This window comes from Entelurus aequoreus, linkage group LG05, assembly GCF_033978785.1.
Source record: "Entelurus aequoreus isolate RoL-2023_Sb linkage group LG05, RoL_Eaeq_v1.1, whole genome shotgun sequence".
Taxonomy (NCBI): Eukaryota; Metazoa; Chordata; class Actinopteri; order Syngnathiformes; family Syngnathidae; genus Entelurus; species Entelurus aequoreus.
This window is the reverse complement of record NC_084735.1, coordinates 44,477,321-44,492,320: the sequence shown is the minus strand read 5'-3', so window position 1 is coordinate 44,492,320 and position 15,000 is coordinate 44,477,321. Positions and strand designations below refer to the sequence as shown.

The following is a 15,000-nucleotide window of genomic DNA, read 5'->3' as shown; positions in this document are numbered from 1 at the left end:
AGTACGCATGGGTACCGTTCACATTTTAATTGATACCGGTACTCAACAGTACCAATTTTCAAAACTTTTGTGTGTTAATAAATAAAGTGAAAATAACTTGCAAATTGTTTTTGATGATAATATACAATTTTTATTGCAACATTTAGCTCATTATGATAACTGCTGTCCGGTTGTTATATCCTGTTTCATTAGCACATTTCTGAGTCTCATTTGCAGGTATGACACTAAATTGCAATTGCAGTTGCAAGTCCAAGACATTAGATGGCAATAGTCTATAGTTTATGGTGTGTTGATCAGTTTAATTGTAAATCATGTAAAATAACTAATGCTAATCAGTAGCATGTCAATAGAAAAGCCAATGTATTTAAGCATCAAGCTAGCACATTTTTGGAAAAGTGGATGCCTTACTTAACCAACGTAGTGTTTTTTCAGTCAATTGCTTTGTTGGTATTGAAAAGTGCAATAACGGTAGTTTGGCTGAGTCCGCTCTCATTTCTGCTGGAGGGATCGCCAAGTGCGAAAGTGAAGAAGTCAGCAACCAGGCGTGACATCACACGTTGCACTGAAACATGGCACCGATGGATTTTTACCTGAATCGGTGCCCGGTTGAACCGGTGGGATTAGGTCGGTGCCAAAAAAGTACCGGATTTGGTACCCATCCTTATTTTTGAGAGGGTAAGTTTAGTCAGATATATGAGACAGGCGGTTGTAAGCTACTTTTCTGAGACCCTTATTTTGGTCAGAGCAGTCAGGATGCAATGTGCAGTGCTTTTTTTGTGATAGAAAAACTAAGTTTGTGTTCACGAGTTCATGGCCACTCTCCTTCTTCCTTCATGTTGCAAAATGCACGTAAACAAGTGTGTCCACTCTGGCTTGTAAGCTCCGTTTTCCCACTTTGTGCTTTTTACACGGCTGCCTGTGTATTTAGTTTTAAATCCTCTCTCATCGTCGTTTCTCTCGTCCCAGTATTTCTGACTTGTATCTGTTACTTGTTTCCCTATTTTTCTCCTCATTTGTTCTTTGCTCTTTGTGTTTGGCACTTGGAATGTTTGGTTGAATGATTTGATTGGCTGAGTAGTATCACATGGGATGGCTGAACTCGTTTGCAGTTGGTCAGTGGATTTCCTGATCCAATCAACTGGTACTGGAGTTAGAAAAAATTATGGATTCAATGATGCATCACGATTAGAACGTGGGCGATTCATGAATGGATGGACAAATGTCCAAACATCGATTATTTACGTACGTTAAATGAATTAAAACAGCTGATTCCAAGGACATGCACCTGGGGATAGGCTTACTGGCAACACTAAATATGCCCTAGTGCAGGGGTCACCAACGCGGTGCCCGCGGGCACCAGGTCGCCCGTAAGGACCAGATGAGTCGCCCGCGGGCCTGTTCTAAAAAAATAAAAAAAATAAAATAAAATAAAATAAATAAAAAAATGTAATCTACATAGAAAAAACACAAGATAAACTTTCAATCAGTGCATCAACCCAAACAACTTCCCCCATGCACACTCATCCACACCCACTCACACAAAAGGGGTTATTTCTTTCTGCTACCAATATTCTGGTTCCCACAACATAGACAACACATCTGCAAGGGGCACAGTCCCTGAAGCACACATGATTGTATAGGCTGCTGGTCCACTAACATTTTCATTAATTACTATTTTTTATGTAATTATTTTTATATTGTTTTACTTTCTTTTTTATCCAAGAAAATGTTTTTTATTTATTCATCTTATTTTATTTTATTTTTAAAAAAAGGCCCTTATCTTCAACAGACCATGTTGTCCATGAAATTAGATTTGTTTAAAGGGTTTTTTAAACCAGGCCCAGTCCAGATAATGTCCAAGTCGGACTCAGCAACACACACCTTCATTCATGTACACAGAAAAAAATTAGGGAACACAACAGATTGCATATAATTTATAAACAAAATTACATTTTCAAAATAAGCATTTATGTACAGTCCAGATTATGTCCAGGTCACTCAAATTAGGGAACACAACAACAGATATCATATAATCTATAAACATAATTATACTTTCAAAATAAGCCTTTGAGGACTTCTCATCTTTTTTTAATGTTTTTTGGCATCATTATCGTTTTCAACCATGTAACTTTCTAAAGTTAGAAAATACTGAATAAATGTTTTAGAGAAAGTAATACTAAGTGAATATCTGTTTTTGGCTTTAAAAATAAACATTTTACAGAGTACTATAATTAAATTGACTAAATCATGATTGTCAATGAACTCTCCTAAAATAACAGAAACCACATTAAGCTTCATAAACAAACCAATCCTTAAACACATTTTTTCAACTTCCACCCAAAACAAAGACACAATATGACAATACCAAAACAAATGCAGGGTGGATTCAGGCTCCTGACAACAAAATCGGCAATCATCTGACTCTGTCATATTCCATAATTTTAACATTTTCCCTGTGGGTAAGAAGTTATAAATAATTTTAATTTGAAAATAACGATTTTGCACATCGATAGTGGTTTTATAGATTAGTTTGAATATGGCATCCCATGGCAACGGGCAGTCAAAAAAGTCCTCCCATTTTCCATTTGTGTTGTATGAGGCAGCCTTCAAAGATTTCTTTATTAAATAAAAATTATATATTTTTCTATTTACTTTAGTTCCTTTTTGCCAACTAGAATTTTTTATTAGAGGTTTACAAACTAATAATTTAGTAGTTCCATAATTAATTATTTGTTTCCATCTTTTCCCAATTACTCCAGTTAGTTGATAAAATGAAAAGCTTGAGCAAGCATCACCATACATAGCTCTAAATTCATCATACTTCATAATTTTACCATTCTCATTGATAATATCATTGACAAAAATGATTCCTCTTTCAAACATATTTTTCCAAAAGAAAGGCTTTCCATCTATTACAATATTAGAGTTCATCCATATTAACTGCTGCAAAATATCGTCTCTTTTTTCTGGCACATAAAATTGAAAACACCACTATGAGTGGATTGTTTCCTTTATGAACCCCGCCATGTTTCCCAGCAGACTCTCTGGGAGGGGATCACTTGTAAAAAAGGATACAATTTCTTTTGATACAGTACATGTTTTTTGTCCAACAGGACATTTGTGTACCACTCAATGTTTAAATACATCTTTGGAACAATTGATGCTTTTAAAGACAGACACATAGCTTCAAGGTTGAGAAGTTTCAGGCCCCCATATTCATACTCTTTGTACAAAACCTTTCTTTTAATCTTTTCTGGTTTGCCGTTCCAGACAAAATCGAAGACCCTCCGCTCATAAATCTTAAAAAAGTTTTGTGATGGAGCTGGTAATGACAAAAACAAATAAATAAATTGAGGAATAATTAACGAGTTGGCAATAGACATTTTACCATACAAGGTTAGGGATTTCCCTTTCCATAATTGCATAATTTTGTCCAGCTTTCTTAGTCGATTATCATAATTTACTGAGCCTAGATCTTCCAGATTTTCTGGGACAACAACACCAAGTATGTTAACTGGTCCATCTGTCCACAAAACAGGCACTTTGCATTCCATTCGAAAGGACGTTCTCTTTAGATTTCCGATCCTTAACATTTTACATTTATCATAATTAAGCTTAAGGCCAGATTGCTGTGAAAATATGTCCAAAAGATTAAGAAGGTTCCGCAAACAATGAGGAAAAATCTTATCTTTGTGAATCAGCCTTTTCTGACATGAACTTCATCAATAACAAACACAGAACACGCCTCACTGATGCACATCTGCAAAACTCACTCAGAGTTGCAGTGTCAAGTTACACACCAGAGTACAACACACTAGTTAACAGCATGCAATGCCAGGCTTCCCACTAACTGACAAAGAAACAGATAACAGATTTGGTGTCCAGTTCAAAGTGTGACATGATTTAAAAATTTGAGAGTTTACTTTTGTATTTTACATGAGTTATTATTTGTACAAACATGGTGCAAAGTAATTCATGATTTGTTAAAAAATATTAGTGGCTAGCGAGTTAAAATGGGATATTGTGATTTCACAAGACTGTCTTAGAAGTGATCATTTGAAAATGTTCAATTTGAAAAATGTGCACTTAGAGAAAATATAAAAATAAAGTGTTGCATATTGATATTTATCTGTTTCTATATATATTTATTGTGAGAAATCATTAAGATGATCAGTGTTTCCACAAAGATAAATATCATTAATTATTAATAATAACAGAGTTAAAGGTAAATTGAGCAAATTGGCTACTTCTGGCAATTTATTTAAGTGTGTATCTAACTGGTAGCCTTTCGCATTAATCAGTACCCAAGAAGTAGCCCTTGGTTTCAAAAAGGTTGGTGACCCCTGTAATATATGATATATTAACAATATAATATGATAAATTAAAAATCTATAATGGAATTGTAGCCTCTGAATCGTAATCATAAAGGAATCATGAGGAGCCCAAAGATTTCCCCTTCTAACCAGTACCATAAAGTCTATAAGGGCGGCACCGGTCAAATAATAGATGCTACCTGTCAAAACATATGAGTCTTTCGTTGATTGTGGTTCACCAGTTAGTCACCTTCTAGATCACAAATATTCAACACATTTCCAGAAATCTGAGGACCGAAGTGCCTGACTGTACTATTGTTCTTTTGAGAACCAGCGCGCTCTGTAGAGGAAATTTGTTTTTGGTCTATTTATTTGATCAGTTACAAATTTCTGAAGAAAATAGCCTGACTAATGCATGTGTTTGCCGAGGTGGACGATGGCCTGTAGGAGGTTAAAATGTCAATGCAGGGATCTTCCAACGTGTTTAAACCAGTTCAAGTTCCTCTATTCAACAGGAGCAGTCTGGTGTTTTTAGGAATTTTCTCAAAAATGTTTGTCTCCCAAGTTTTGAACAGAACTCGAGGGTCGGTATGGTATCATTTTATAGGGTATTGTGCCCTTTGGGCCGCCAGTTCAATAGCCCTGCCCTGGAACAAAGCAGCAAATGGTGCACAGTGGGTCTGACTCATAAACACAGTTTTCTGTACAGAGGAATGTGTGCAACACTGCAGCAGGACATACCCCTTCCACAGAGATTTTCATATCTGCACACAGTGCTGGCAGGCTGCAATGCATGATGTAATCTCTGTCCTCCTTTTACAGAAATTGCTGAGCAAGGCAGGGCAGCTCTATCACTTGCAGTGAAGCAGTCACTTTTCTTTCCCCTAACTTTATTTGAAAATGTGCACAGCCATCTGAAGCCCCTATATATTGTAAATGGCTGTGGGAAAGAGAGGGTTGGTCAAATAATTATTTTTATACACTTTTAAGATTGATCAGGGGCTATTACTAATTTTTTGCTTTTATTGATGAGCCTGCGTTTCTACTGGTGATACAGTATTTACAGGTGCTCCAAAGCATGCATGCATATAACAGGGCTCAAATTTAACCGTGGCAATTGCCGCAACCGCCCTCGCCATTTGCCGTAATGCCCTAAAAAATTGACCAACATCAGAGGCAAGAACATGCTGTGACTGCTCTTGACTTTTTACTTGTTAATGGAACAGGGATGTAACGGTAAACAGTATAATGATAATTTGCGAAAAAATTCCAGACAGTTAGTAACACGGTCTAATTTTTTAATACGGAAAAACCGTCATTAATTAATGCATTTCAGGCAACATGAAGTCAAGTGCATGCGCTCTAACGTCGTTTGGCTTGATAATCATGGGGGACTAAAGACATTGACTTTGTTCCGGAGATTTACCCTCGGAGTAAACGCAGCCAAGCGCTTGGTTTAAGGTAATTTTCCCTTGCTTCCCGCCGTGTGTTTAACCGCACACTGCTGTGTTTAGATGGAGACAGGTGTGGACAATATTGGAGACAGACGCACTTGTCCCCACACTAAAAGTATACAGCGAAGGAGAAAACTATTTGATGTTGCTTTTATTTTCTCAATACAGCGTTCATCAGCTGCTGCGACTAAGAGTTAATGAGATGAGGAATCATGCAGCAGGGGATGTGTTGTGAACGTTGTCACAACTTGTTTACAAAGTCTTTATTTTGTTTACTGGGATGTTCACTTGTCCTTTATTTAACTACAAACTGTATCAGTGTTCAAATAACATCAATACTAGCTAAAATGTTTTGTCATCTCTTCGAATTGAACGCAGGCTGTGAAGATTGTGTATTCGATGTGAAAGGTGTCACTCGTCTTTATTTAATTGAGAATATAGAACATTACAAACGTCGCTCAAAAATAGTACAACTTCGGTAAGCTATGAAGCCGCACCGCTTGATGGATTGTCGACACATTACAACTACCGTACTCAGACATACGAGTATTATTATGGTGTGTTTGTATAAGGACTGCAAAATGGCACCCATTAGCAGACATAGTATCTGCCATTTTGTCTTGCAATATTATGCAATACCAACTTTTCTTACCTTCTGGTACCTGCTGATGTGTATTTAGGATCTGCATAAGTCCTGAAAATTTGGGCGCGTCCGCCATTGTATTCTGTGCCTACGCCGTAGTCTATAAGCTTGTTCTTTTTCTCTGTTTTCTTGTTATGGGGCATTAACCTCCCTGCTTGGCACTCAGCAACAAAGGGTTGGAGTTGGGGGTTAAATCACCAAAATGATTCCCGGGCGCGGCGCCGCTGCTGCCCACTGCTCCCCAAGGGGATGGGACAAATGCAGAGGACAAATTTCACCACATCTAATTCACCCACGGAACTTTAGTTATTTGAGAGTTCTGGTCGGACGTTTTTTCACGGGACACATTTCCAGTGAGCCACGGATGAGGAGATGCTGCTCCATTGATTTAAGTAAAGTCTGAGTGTCATTAAAACAGTTCGCTCCATTTGTTGACACTTCTTTGACTCCCGTTATTGCACGCTACACCGCTACAACAAAGATGACGGGGGAAGGCGATGTTGAAGGTGAGCCACGTAAATAAGACCGCCCACAAAACGGCGCATCCTGAAGCGACTGTCAGAAAGCGACTTGAAGATGGTCTGTAAAACATAATCTGTGCAACATTTTGACCAAAAAACCACCAGTACATGGTATGTAGACCACAAGGAAGTATTTTAAATTCAGAAAAAAATTAAAATATCACCCTTTTATAATCCGGTGCGCCTTTTTGTATGAAAATAGACCTTAATTGACCCGCTCATCGGCAGTGCGCCTTATAATCCGGGGTGGCCTATGGTCCGGAAAATACGGTACATAATTTTATTTTTCATCTGTTGTTTGAGTTCCTTTTTTTGCAGTATATTTGATTTGTATTTTGTTGTTTTTTTAATCAACCTGACCCAAATAACTTAAGTAAACCTTGTTCTGCATGTTGTATGTGCTGTCTTATGTGTTAAATAAATTATAATCTTTGTGATTAACTGTACTTATGGTTTCATATTATTGGGTTATGGTTATCAGGTATAGATAGACCTGTTAAACTGTATGTTAGATATAATTATTGATATTCTGTATAAGAGTAAGATGACTAATTTATTGTTGATATTTGAGTGAGCCTCAGGCCCCTCTGCAGTAGAATAGTTTGGCCCACACTGCCTATCACGTTCGCATGTCAGTGTAAAGGCTGCTATTATTAACTGTAAACATGAATAGAATGCTGCACATGCATTTCATGACGAGAGAGCGTCTGACTGGCTCACAAGCTTCATTCCTCCTCCCTGTCTGAGAGGTGTTTTCCACAGCTGAAGACAATGTAATTAGTGAGAAAGATGGCGTGTGATTCCTAGAAAAGCAGATTTGCTTATTTTTCTGTAAATTTTTTATAGTTGATGGTTGCAAAATTGCACAATGCACAGTTCTATTGGACTTGAATTGCTTGTATTTGTCACTGCCTGCCCTAGTTTTACGTACTTCTGACTGGTCAGCTTATATCTCCTTTTCAAAAGAATCATTTTAGTTTTGATTAGAAATATGTTCACTATGTTACTGAACATTCTTGTTTATTTGTCACAGAATAGGTGATGTTGTATTTTGTTTATTTCTACTGTAGAATATTTACACGTTTGCACTTTTTTTTTTTAGGATTTTTGCCTATTGTTCACCATCATTATGAGAGACAAGAACACATGTCTTTTTTTACTTATGATTTTAAAAATGATAAAAAAACAATTGAAAGACGCGGCTAATAGGAGTCACTGTTGTAGCATTCAAAGCCCTCTAAAACAACTTCAAAACCCTCCAGCAATGTTTTATATACACAGAGCCAGTCTATATATACTTTAGTAACAGACCTGTCATAATATGAAATTTGTTCAATATTTACCGTATTTTGATAATTTTAATAATTTCTTCTAAACTAAACAGTTTATGCAAATTTTTATTGCTAAGTTTGTTATCCTTTTACCGAATAACAATTTGTAAAAGAATCGATAAATAACTGAATTGTTAAGCAGAATCAAAATTGGGATTGCAAAAATGTACTGAATTCCCATCCATAGCTGTTTGCCAAATTTAAGCTGATTCAAATCAAATCCGGTATGTGTGCATTTGTTAGTGCTTGTATTAAATATAATCAGATTGGGTTAGAATTCAATTAGAGTACAATTTGTTGCAAGTGTCTTAGAAAAATATATGGATCTGGAACGGAAAAAATATTCACTTTTTGAAGACACTCATTTTGCTCAGTATGTTTTTTATGTTACCTAAGCCCTTCTCAGTGCGCTTTATATGCTGACATTTTTATTCAGGCTCATTCATAATGTTGATTTAGTATTTAGACATTATGTATTCACACGTGAAATAATAACCCACAACATTGTGTATTGATTGAATGGTAGGTTTATTAAAGGGTACTGTTTGTGGACTCAACCACAATGCATCCATCTGTGGCTTTCCCATATAATGTTCACACTATTATGGCAACACTAATTATGTGTAATAAAATTGGCCAAGGTGACAAATTAGTTTTTAAAGGGTCATATTAAAACAATTCCTTGTGGCCTTTATACATGTTATGGTGGTTCTTTTTTTCCAAAATTTTGTATAGATTATGTTAACGCTTTCTGACCATCTCTTCGGGATATGCCTCCACTTCGACTGCGTCTTCACGCCTCCACTACTGACATATTTAAGTTCGAACTATACCTTACTTTGTATTAGAAATGGTAAAAACGGAGGAAGCATGTGTATGTAAAAGCCAGTCTGCCCCACAACAAGAGAATAGAGAAAAAGAAGGGTTTTTAGATGTTTTTTTGGGGTAAATATCTACCATATACCCGCTGAAGTCACAAATGGGTAAAACGTTACAAATTGGGGCAAATTCTAAACGGCCTATTTAGAGGAAGTATGAAGAAAGACAAGATTGTTTTAGAAATATATCCGCAATGCCTCAATGGTTTGAATTAGAATTTTCGGGACTTAAATACACACGGGACCAAATACACAAAAACAGGTACCAATAGGTAAGAAAAGTATGTTTCGCATATTAGGTCTCCTTTAAGTCTCATTCAAAATGAGTTAAATTTGCACACTTAAATTATAGAAACTCATTTAATCCACAAAGGTCCTACTGGCTCACAATAACAATGTAAAACATGCACTAAACCTTTACAAGTTTGTGTACAGTCAGCCTTCAGTTAATTAACTTTGGCGTTATCTCAGTCATGCACCATACATTTATGATTGGCTGACTCTGCTATGCACAATTGGTAATGCAGTGCTAATTGATTTCTGTCACCTGTTGATGTTTCTTTTCTGGCAATTCTGCAAATAGAAATAAATGGCCTTCATCCTTCTAAAACAAGAACTAATGCTTGACATGAGTTTGCAATCAATCTACCGGTATGCTCTACAGCAGGGATATTCAACTAAATTGTTTATGGAGCCACGTTTCCATAGAGCTTAGGTCTGGGGGACTGGACTTCTCCCTTCACTGTTAGACTTATTTTGTATATCCTGGAGAGCCAACATCCTCTACAGTGGACATTTGATTTTGGTCTCATTATTTTGTTAGTTACAGAGACGCTCTGCTGTTTTTAACACCTTCTGCAAAAATGCTAGTCCAAGATAAGCTCTTTGCACTCTGTTTTTACGAATCTGCTGCAAAAATGTGAGTCTCTAGCAAATTCTTTTAACTGAACACACGAGCCACCATTTGAATAGCCCAAATGATAGAAAGATGACCAAAAATGCAATGTTGAGGAACCCTATTAGTATAACTGAAGAAGTTCAAAAAATTGCCACTAAGTGCATCTGAAGTTAACAAACTTGTAACTGCCAAAAAAGAAAGGACATAAAGAGGACCTATTATATTATTAACTTTTTCTTACCTGTCGTACCTGTTTTTATGTATTTGAGATCTGCATAAGTCCCGAAAATTTGAAACCAAATCGAGGCATTGGGGAGATATTTATAAAACAGTCTTGCCTTTTTCACACTTCCTCAAAACGAGCCTTTTGAAATTGTCCCTATTTGTGGCATTTTTCACATTCTGTAGGTAACGTCAGCAGATATCTCCATATATGGTAACGTTTGACCCGAACAGCTTTGCCATTGTAGTCCAACTTTGGAGTGAATAAGTTCCTTCTTTTTCTCTATCCTGTTGCTAATGGGCAGACTGGCTCGTACATGCACATGCATCCTCCGCTGTTGCCATTTCTAATGCAAAGTAGCGTATAATTTCAACATATCTGTCAGTAGACTATATACGGAAGTGCTAAAACTACAACATGGCTGACAGGGAGAAGACGCAGCCGAAGCGGAGGGACGTAAATAAGATCGCTCACATCGGTCAGAAAGCGGCTTAAAGATGATCTGTGAAACATATTCTATGCAACATTTTGACCAAAGAACCACCATTACATGTTATGTAGACCAGTGTTTTTCAACCTTTTTTGAGCCAAGGCACATTTTTTTCATTGAAAAAATCCTGAGGCACACCACAAGCAGAAACCATTTAAAAACGAAACTCAGTAGGCGATGTTGACAATAAAAAGTCGTTCTCGCAATTGCTCGACTTTAAACCATAACCAAGCATGCATCGCTATAGCTCTTGTCTCAAAGTAGGTGTACTATCACGACCTGTCACATCATGCCGTGACTTTATTTTGACTTTTTTGATGTTTTCCTGTGTGCAGTGTTTTAGTTCTTGTCTTGCGCTCCTATTTTGTTTTTTTCCCCTGTTTTGTTGGTATTTTCTTGTAGCAGTTTCATGTCTTCCTTGAGCGCTATTCTCCACACCTGCTTTGTTTTCGCAATCAAGACTATTTAAGTTGTGCGGACGCTTTCCTTCTTTGTGGGGACACTATTGATTGTCATGTCATGTACGGACGTACTTTGTGGACGCCGTCTGCTCCCCACGCTGTAAGTCTTTGGTGTCGTCCAGCATTCTGTTTTTGTTTACTTTGTAGCCAGTTCAGTTGTAGTTTTGTTTTGCATAGCCATGCATAAGCTTCAATGCCTTTTCTTAGCGGCACTCGCCTTTTGCACTATGGACTGGACTCTCACAATATTATGCTAGATCCACTCGACGTCCATTGCACCGGTCGCCCAGGGGGGTCCCCACGTCTGCGGTCCCCTCCAAGGTTTCTCATTGTCATCCCATTGGGTTGAGTTTTTTCTTGCCCTGATGTGGGATCTGAGCCGAGGATGTCGTTGTGGCTTGTGCAGCCCTTTGAGACACTCTGGATTTAGGACTATATACTGTAAGTAAACTTTGATTGATTGATTGATTGTTTATTTTTGGTTTAAGCATAAGATACCTTATTACCTGCGCTCTGCCTCTCGCTGTCATCTGCATATTGTGATCATGACATGACGTGTTCCCGACATCTACAAAGCAATTAGCTACCTGCTGCCACCTACTGATGTGGAAGGGTATTACACGGTTACTCTGCCGAGCTCTAGACAGCACAGACAATTGACAATGGCACATTATTTACGGATTATAATTACTTGTGTGCAAAAAACATTTTTAACCCAATTAGGTGAAATTACATCATCTCCCACGGCACAGTCGCAAGGATTTTCCAATGTGTTAAGTGTGGTCCAAGTTCCTCTATACAACAGGAGCATTGTAGTTAGTGTTTTTAGGAATTTGCTGCAATAACATTTGTCCCCCATGTTTTTAACTACGGATTTGGCTCCCGGGCTGCCTGTTGAATAGCCGTACTCTATAGCTTAGCGATATTATATTTATAATAGCTCTACCCATCTTTCCTATTAAAGTGCATTCAAAGTTCAACTCCCAGTTGCTAAAAAAATGAACTAAAACTATGCGCTGATTCAATAAATCAGTCCCAGGAGGGATAAAAGTTATGAGTGTTAAAAAACTGATGATATAACAAATTCTAACTATACAATAATTTGTTATATAAAAAAGTGAGCTATGAAAGGGGAATTACAGCGAGAGAAGCACATCAACACTTGTTTACTAGGTGGGAGAGGATTTTACTACTACTTAAATAGACGTGAGATTTTAAAGTATGATGTAGGCTTCCTCCTGCACGGAAGGCACCAGAAGACCTAAGTGGAGGTGCAGCAGCTTGACGTTATATAATGAAAAACATCCATCCATCCATCCATTTTTTACTGCTTGTTTCACCCGAATGCAGCTGAGAAAAACACATTTAAAAAAATTATTAATTCCATTTATTTTATTTTAGTTCCCACAGTGGGTGAGTGAACAGTTTAGAGTGAGCAAAAACAATTTTAAATCAGTGTTTCAGGGAGGAAGGGAGGCCTTAAATGTATAATATATTCTCAGAGGGCATTCAGGCTCACTGTGCCACACGTTAAAAAAAAACTTAAATAGACCATGTGCTACTTGTGACTTCACACTGTCCATGTGCAGTTTAACAGATTGAGGGATTTTTTTCCCCCTGCAGATTGACTTGTGGCTGGTCCATTGACGTTGAGGTGTGATATGCGAATCACTCTTGGCACTCCACTGGCACAGTGTGTGTCTTCCTAATGCAAACAAACAAGTTAATCTCTGCTGTCATTTGTGTTTTCCCATTCTGTCATTTTCAGAGTAGAAAATGTTGAAACTAGACTGACCTCTGGACATTGTTAGATCTGCAGAATGGTTTGCTGAACCTAACTTTGCTGGCTCTGTAATAAGAAGAATAGCATCTTTAGCCCTGTTTACATAACATGTAAAAGCCAACATTTTTCTTTTTCTGTCGCTCTTCTGGATATTTAGCATTGACATCGAATGAAGCGACAAAGTTGAGTCTGCACATCTTGCTACTGCTGCCAGCACAAGTAGCAATACGCCAGACCGATATTTTAACTTGAAACTATTTGTATTGTTAATAAAGATGATACACATTTGCAAGTAGCTATGATGTTACAGCTTATGTGGCTTCATAATTTGAAAATAGTAATGTTTATATGTTTTACATTTTAAAATGTCAATACAATTAGTTTATTTTGGGTCTTTTTACTATTTTATATATAACATTTTGTTCATTTTATTTAATTTGCTTTATTTACTCAGTCCGTTGACCAAATTGTTTAACTAATTTCTAGTTTCTTAAGTTTTTAGTAAATATGCTTTGAAACGGGCAGGTTAAAAACAATATTTAAAAAAAAAAAATCATGATATTAATCGCAATGTTTTTTGCAAAAAAAAAATAAATCATGATATTAATCGCAATGTTTTTTGCAAAAAAAATTAAAAAATAAATAAACATAAAGCTCACATGTCTGTATCTGACTCACATCTCGTTGTTAGAGGTTCCAGGCTTTATTTTACGATGTGTAGCGAAGCCTAAAAACTAAAATCCTTAGAGCTGTCCTCTGTAAAGTGTGCACAGGGCAGGTTCAGAGGCGGCATCATGAACATAAGGATGGAGGTTTTTTTTTATCATGACAGCATGAAAACACACAACTTCAAAAGCGACCCTTTGAGTGCCTCAGCTCCCGAAAGAGGAGCAAAGAGGTGAAGGACAGGTTTGATGACATAAACATACTCAAGGGATACATATTAGAGTTAGAACATCATTACATGACTAATACAGGATCTTCTATAATTGGGAAGGCATAACAATAGTTTGTTTTAATGTAAGAATTATATTTTTGAATGTGTATTTAAGAAAACTGCCTTTTGATTTTTACAATATTTAACCCAACATATAAAATTGTTCAACTTAATATTCCTACAAATTTCTCTTTCCTCCACAATGCAAAACTAACACTTACCTTTTCCGCCAGATTTTAACTACAACACAGATGGCTACGACGGGGACGGGCCGGAGGATGGAAAGTCTCAAGATGGCTCGGAGACCCTGCCCTATATAGATGAATCCCCCACCATGTCTCCGCAGCTGTGCACGCCCCAAGGACCACACGGAGAAATGGTGTCACCCACACCACCAGAAGGCCTTCTGCCTGGGGTAGGAGAGCACACTCGTGCACTCACACATTACATATTGTCACAAAGACATAATGTGACAATTGGGAATGTGAAAATCAATTATTGGATATCTGGTGTCACATTTTGTCACGATCGGCTTTTGCCGGACGGAGTCGGACCCCACCACAGAGAAGAAATATTAAGAACAACAAAAAGTGCACTCAAAAAGGAGTGACAAAAAATATTGTAACTAAGGATGCACACAAAAATGTGGAGAAACTGAAAACACACACAAAAGGTTTTGGGAGGAAACCGTTAACACTACACTGCAGCGCCGGGACAGAGCCACAGGAATGTGAAGTGTGAGTGGAGCCAGGGCAGAGGAGATGAACACGACTGGAGAGGTGAACCATCAGGATTTGTACTGGCGCCGAGTAAATAACTGGAGAGCTTAAGTAGTGAGGAGAAAATAGGTATCAGGTGTGCGCGCAGGTGGTTCTGCCCCGTAGCCCGAAAACCAGGCACTGCAACACAAATGAAACAAACTGCAGTAGAGCTGCCAGATCATGACACATTTTGAGTTTTGACAGTCACATTGGATGACGTCTTTGTCTCTTCTGGGTCTGAGCTGGTTGTTTCTCCTTGAAACTAACCGCCGGAGCTTGACCTTCTGTAATTGTTAGCGATTAGACA

The 15,000-nt window shown here is 37.6% G+C and overlaps 1 protein-coding gene across 2 annotated transcripts in view; it reads left to right on the top strand.

The window, feature by feature from the left end:
• Window positions 1–15,000, top strand: part of abr (ABR activator of RhoGEF and GTPase) — a 262,246-nt gene that overhangs the window by 82,806 nt on the left and 164,440 nt on the right. For both annotated transcript variants that reach the window (XM_062048178.1, XM_062048179.1), the window contains exon 2: window positions 14,166–14,347. In XM_062048178.1, the coding sequence (XP_061904162.1) occupies window positions 14,166–14,347 (182 nt within the window). The remainder of the gene's footprint in view (window positions 1–14,165; window positions 14,348–15,000) is intronic.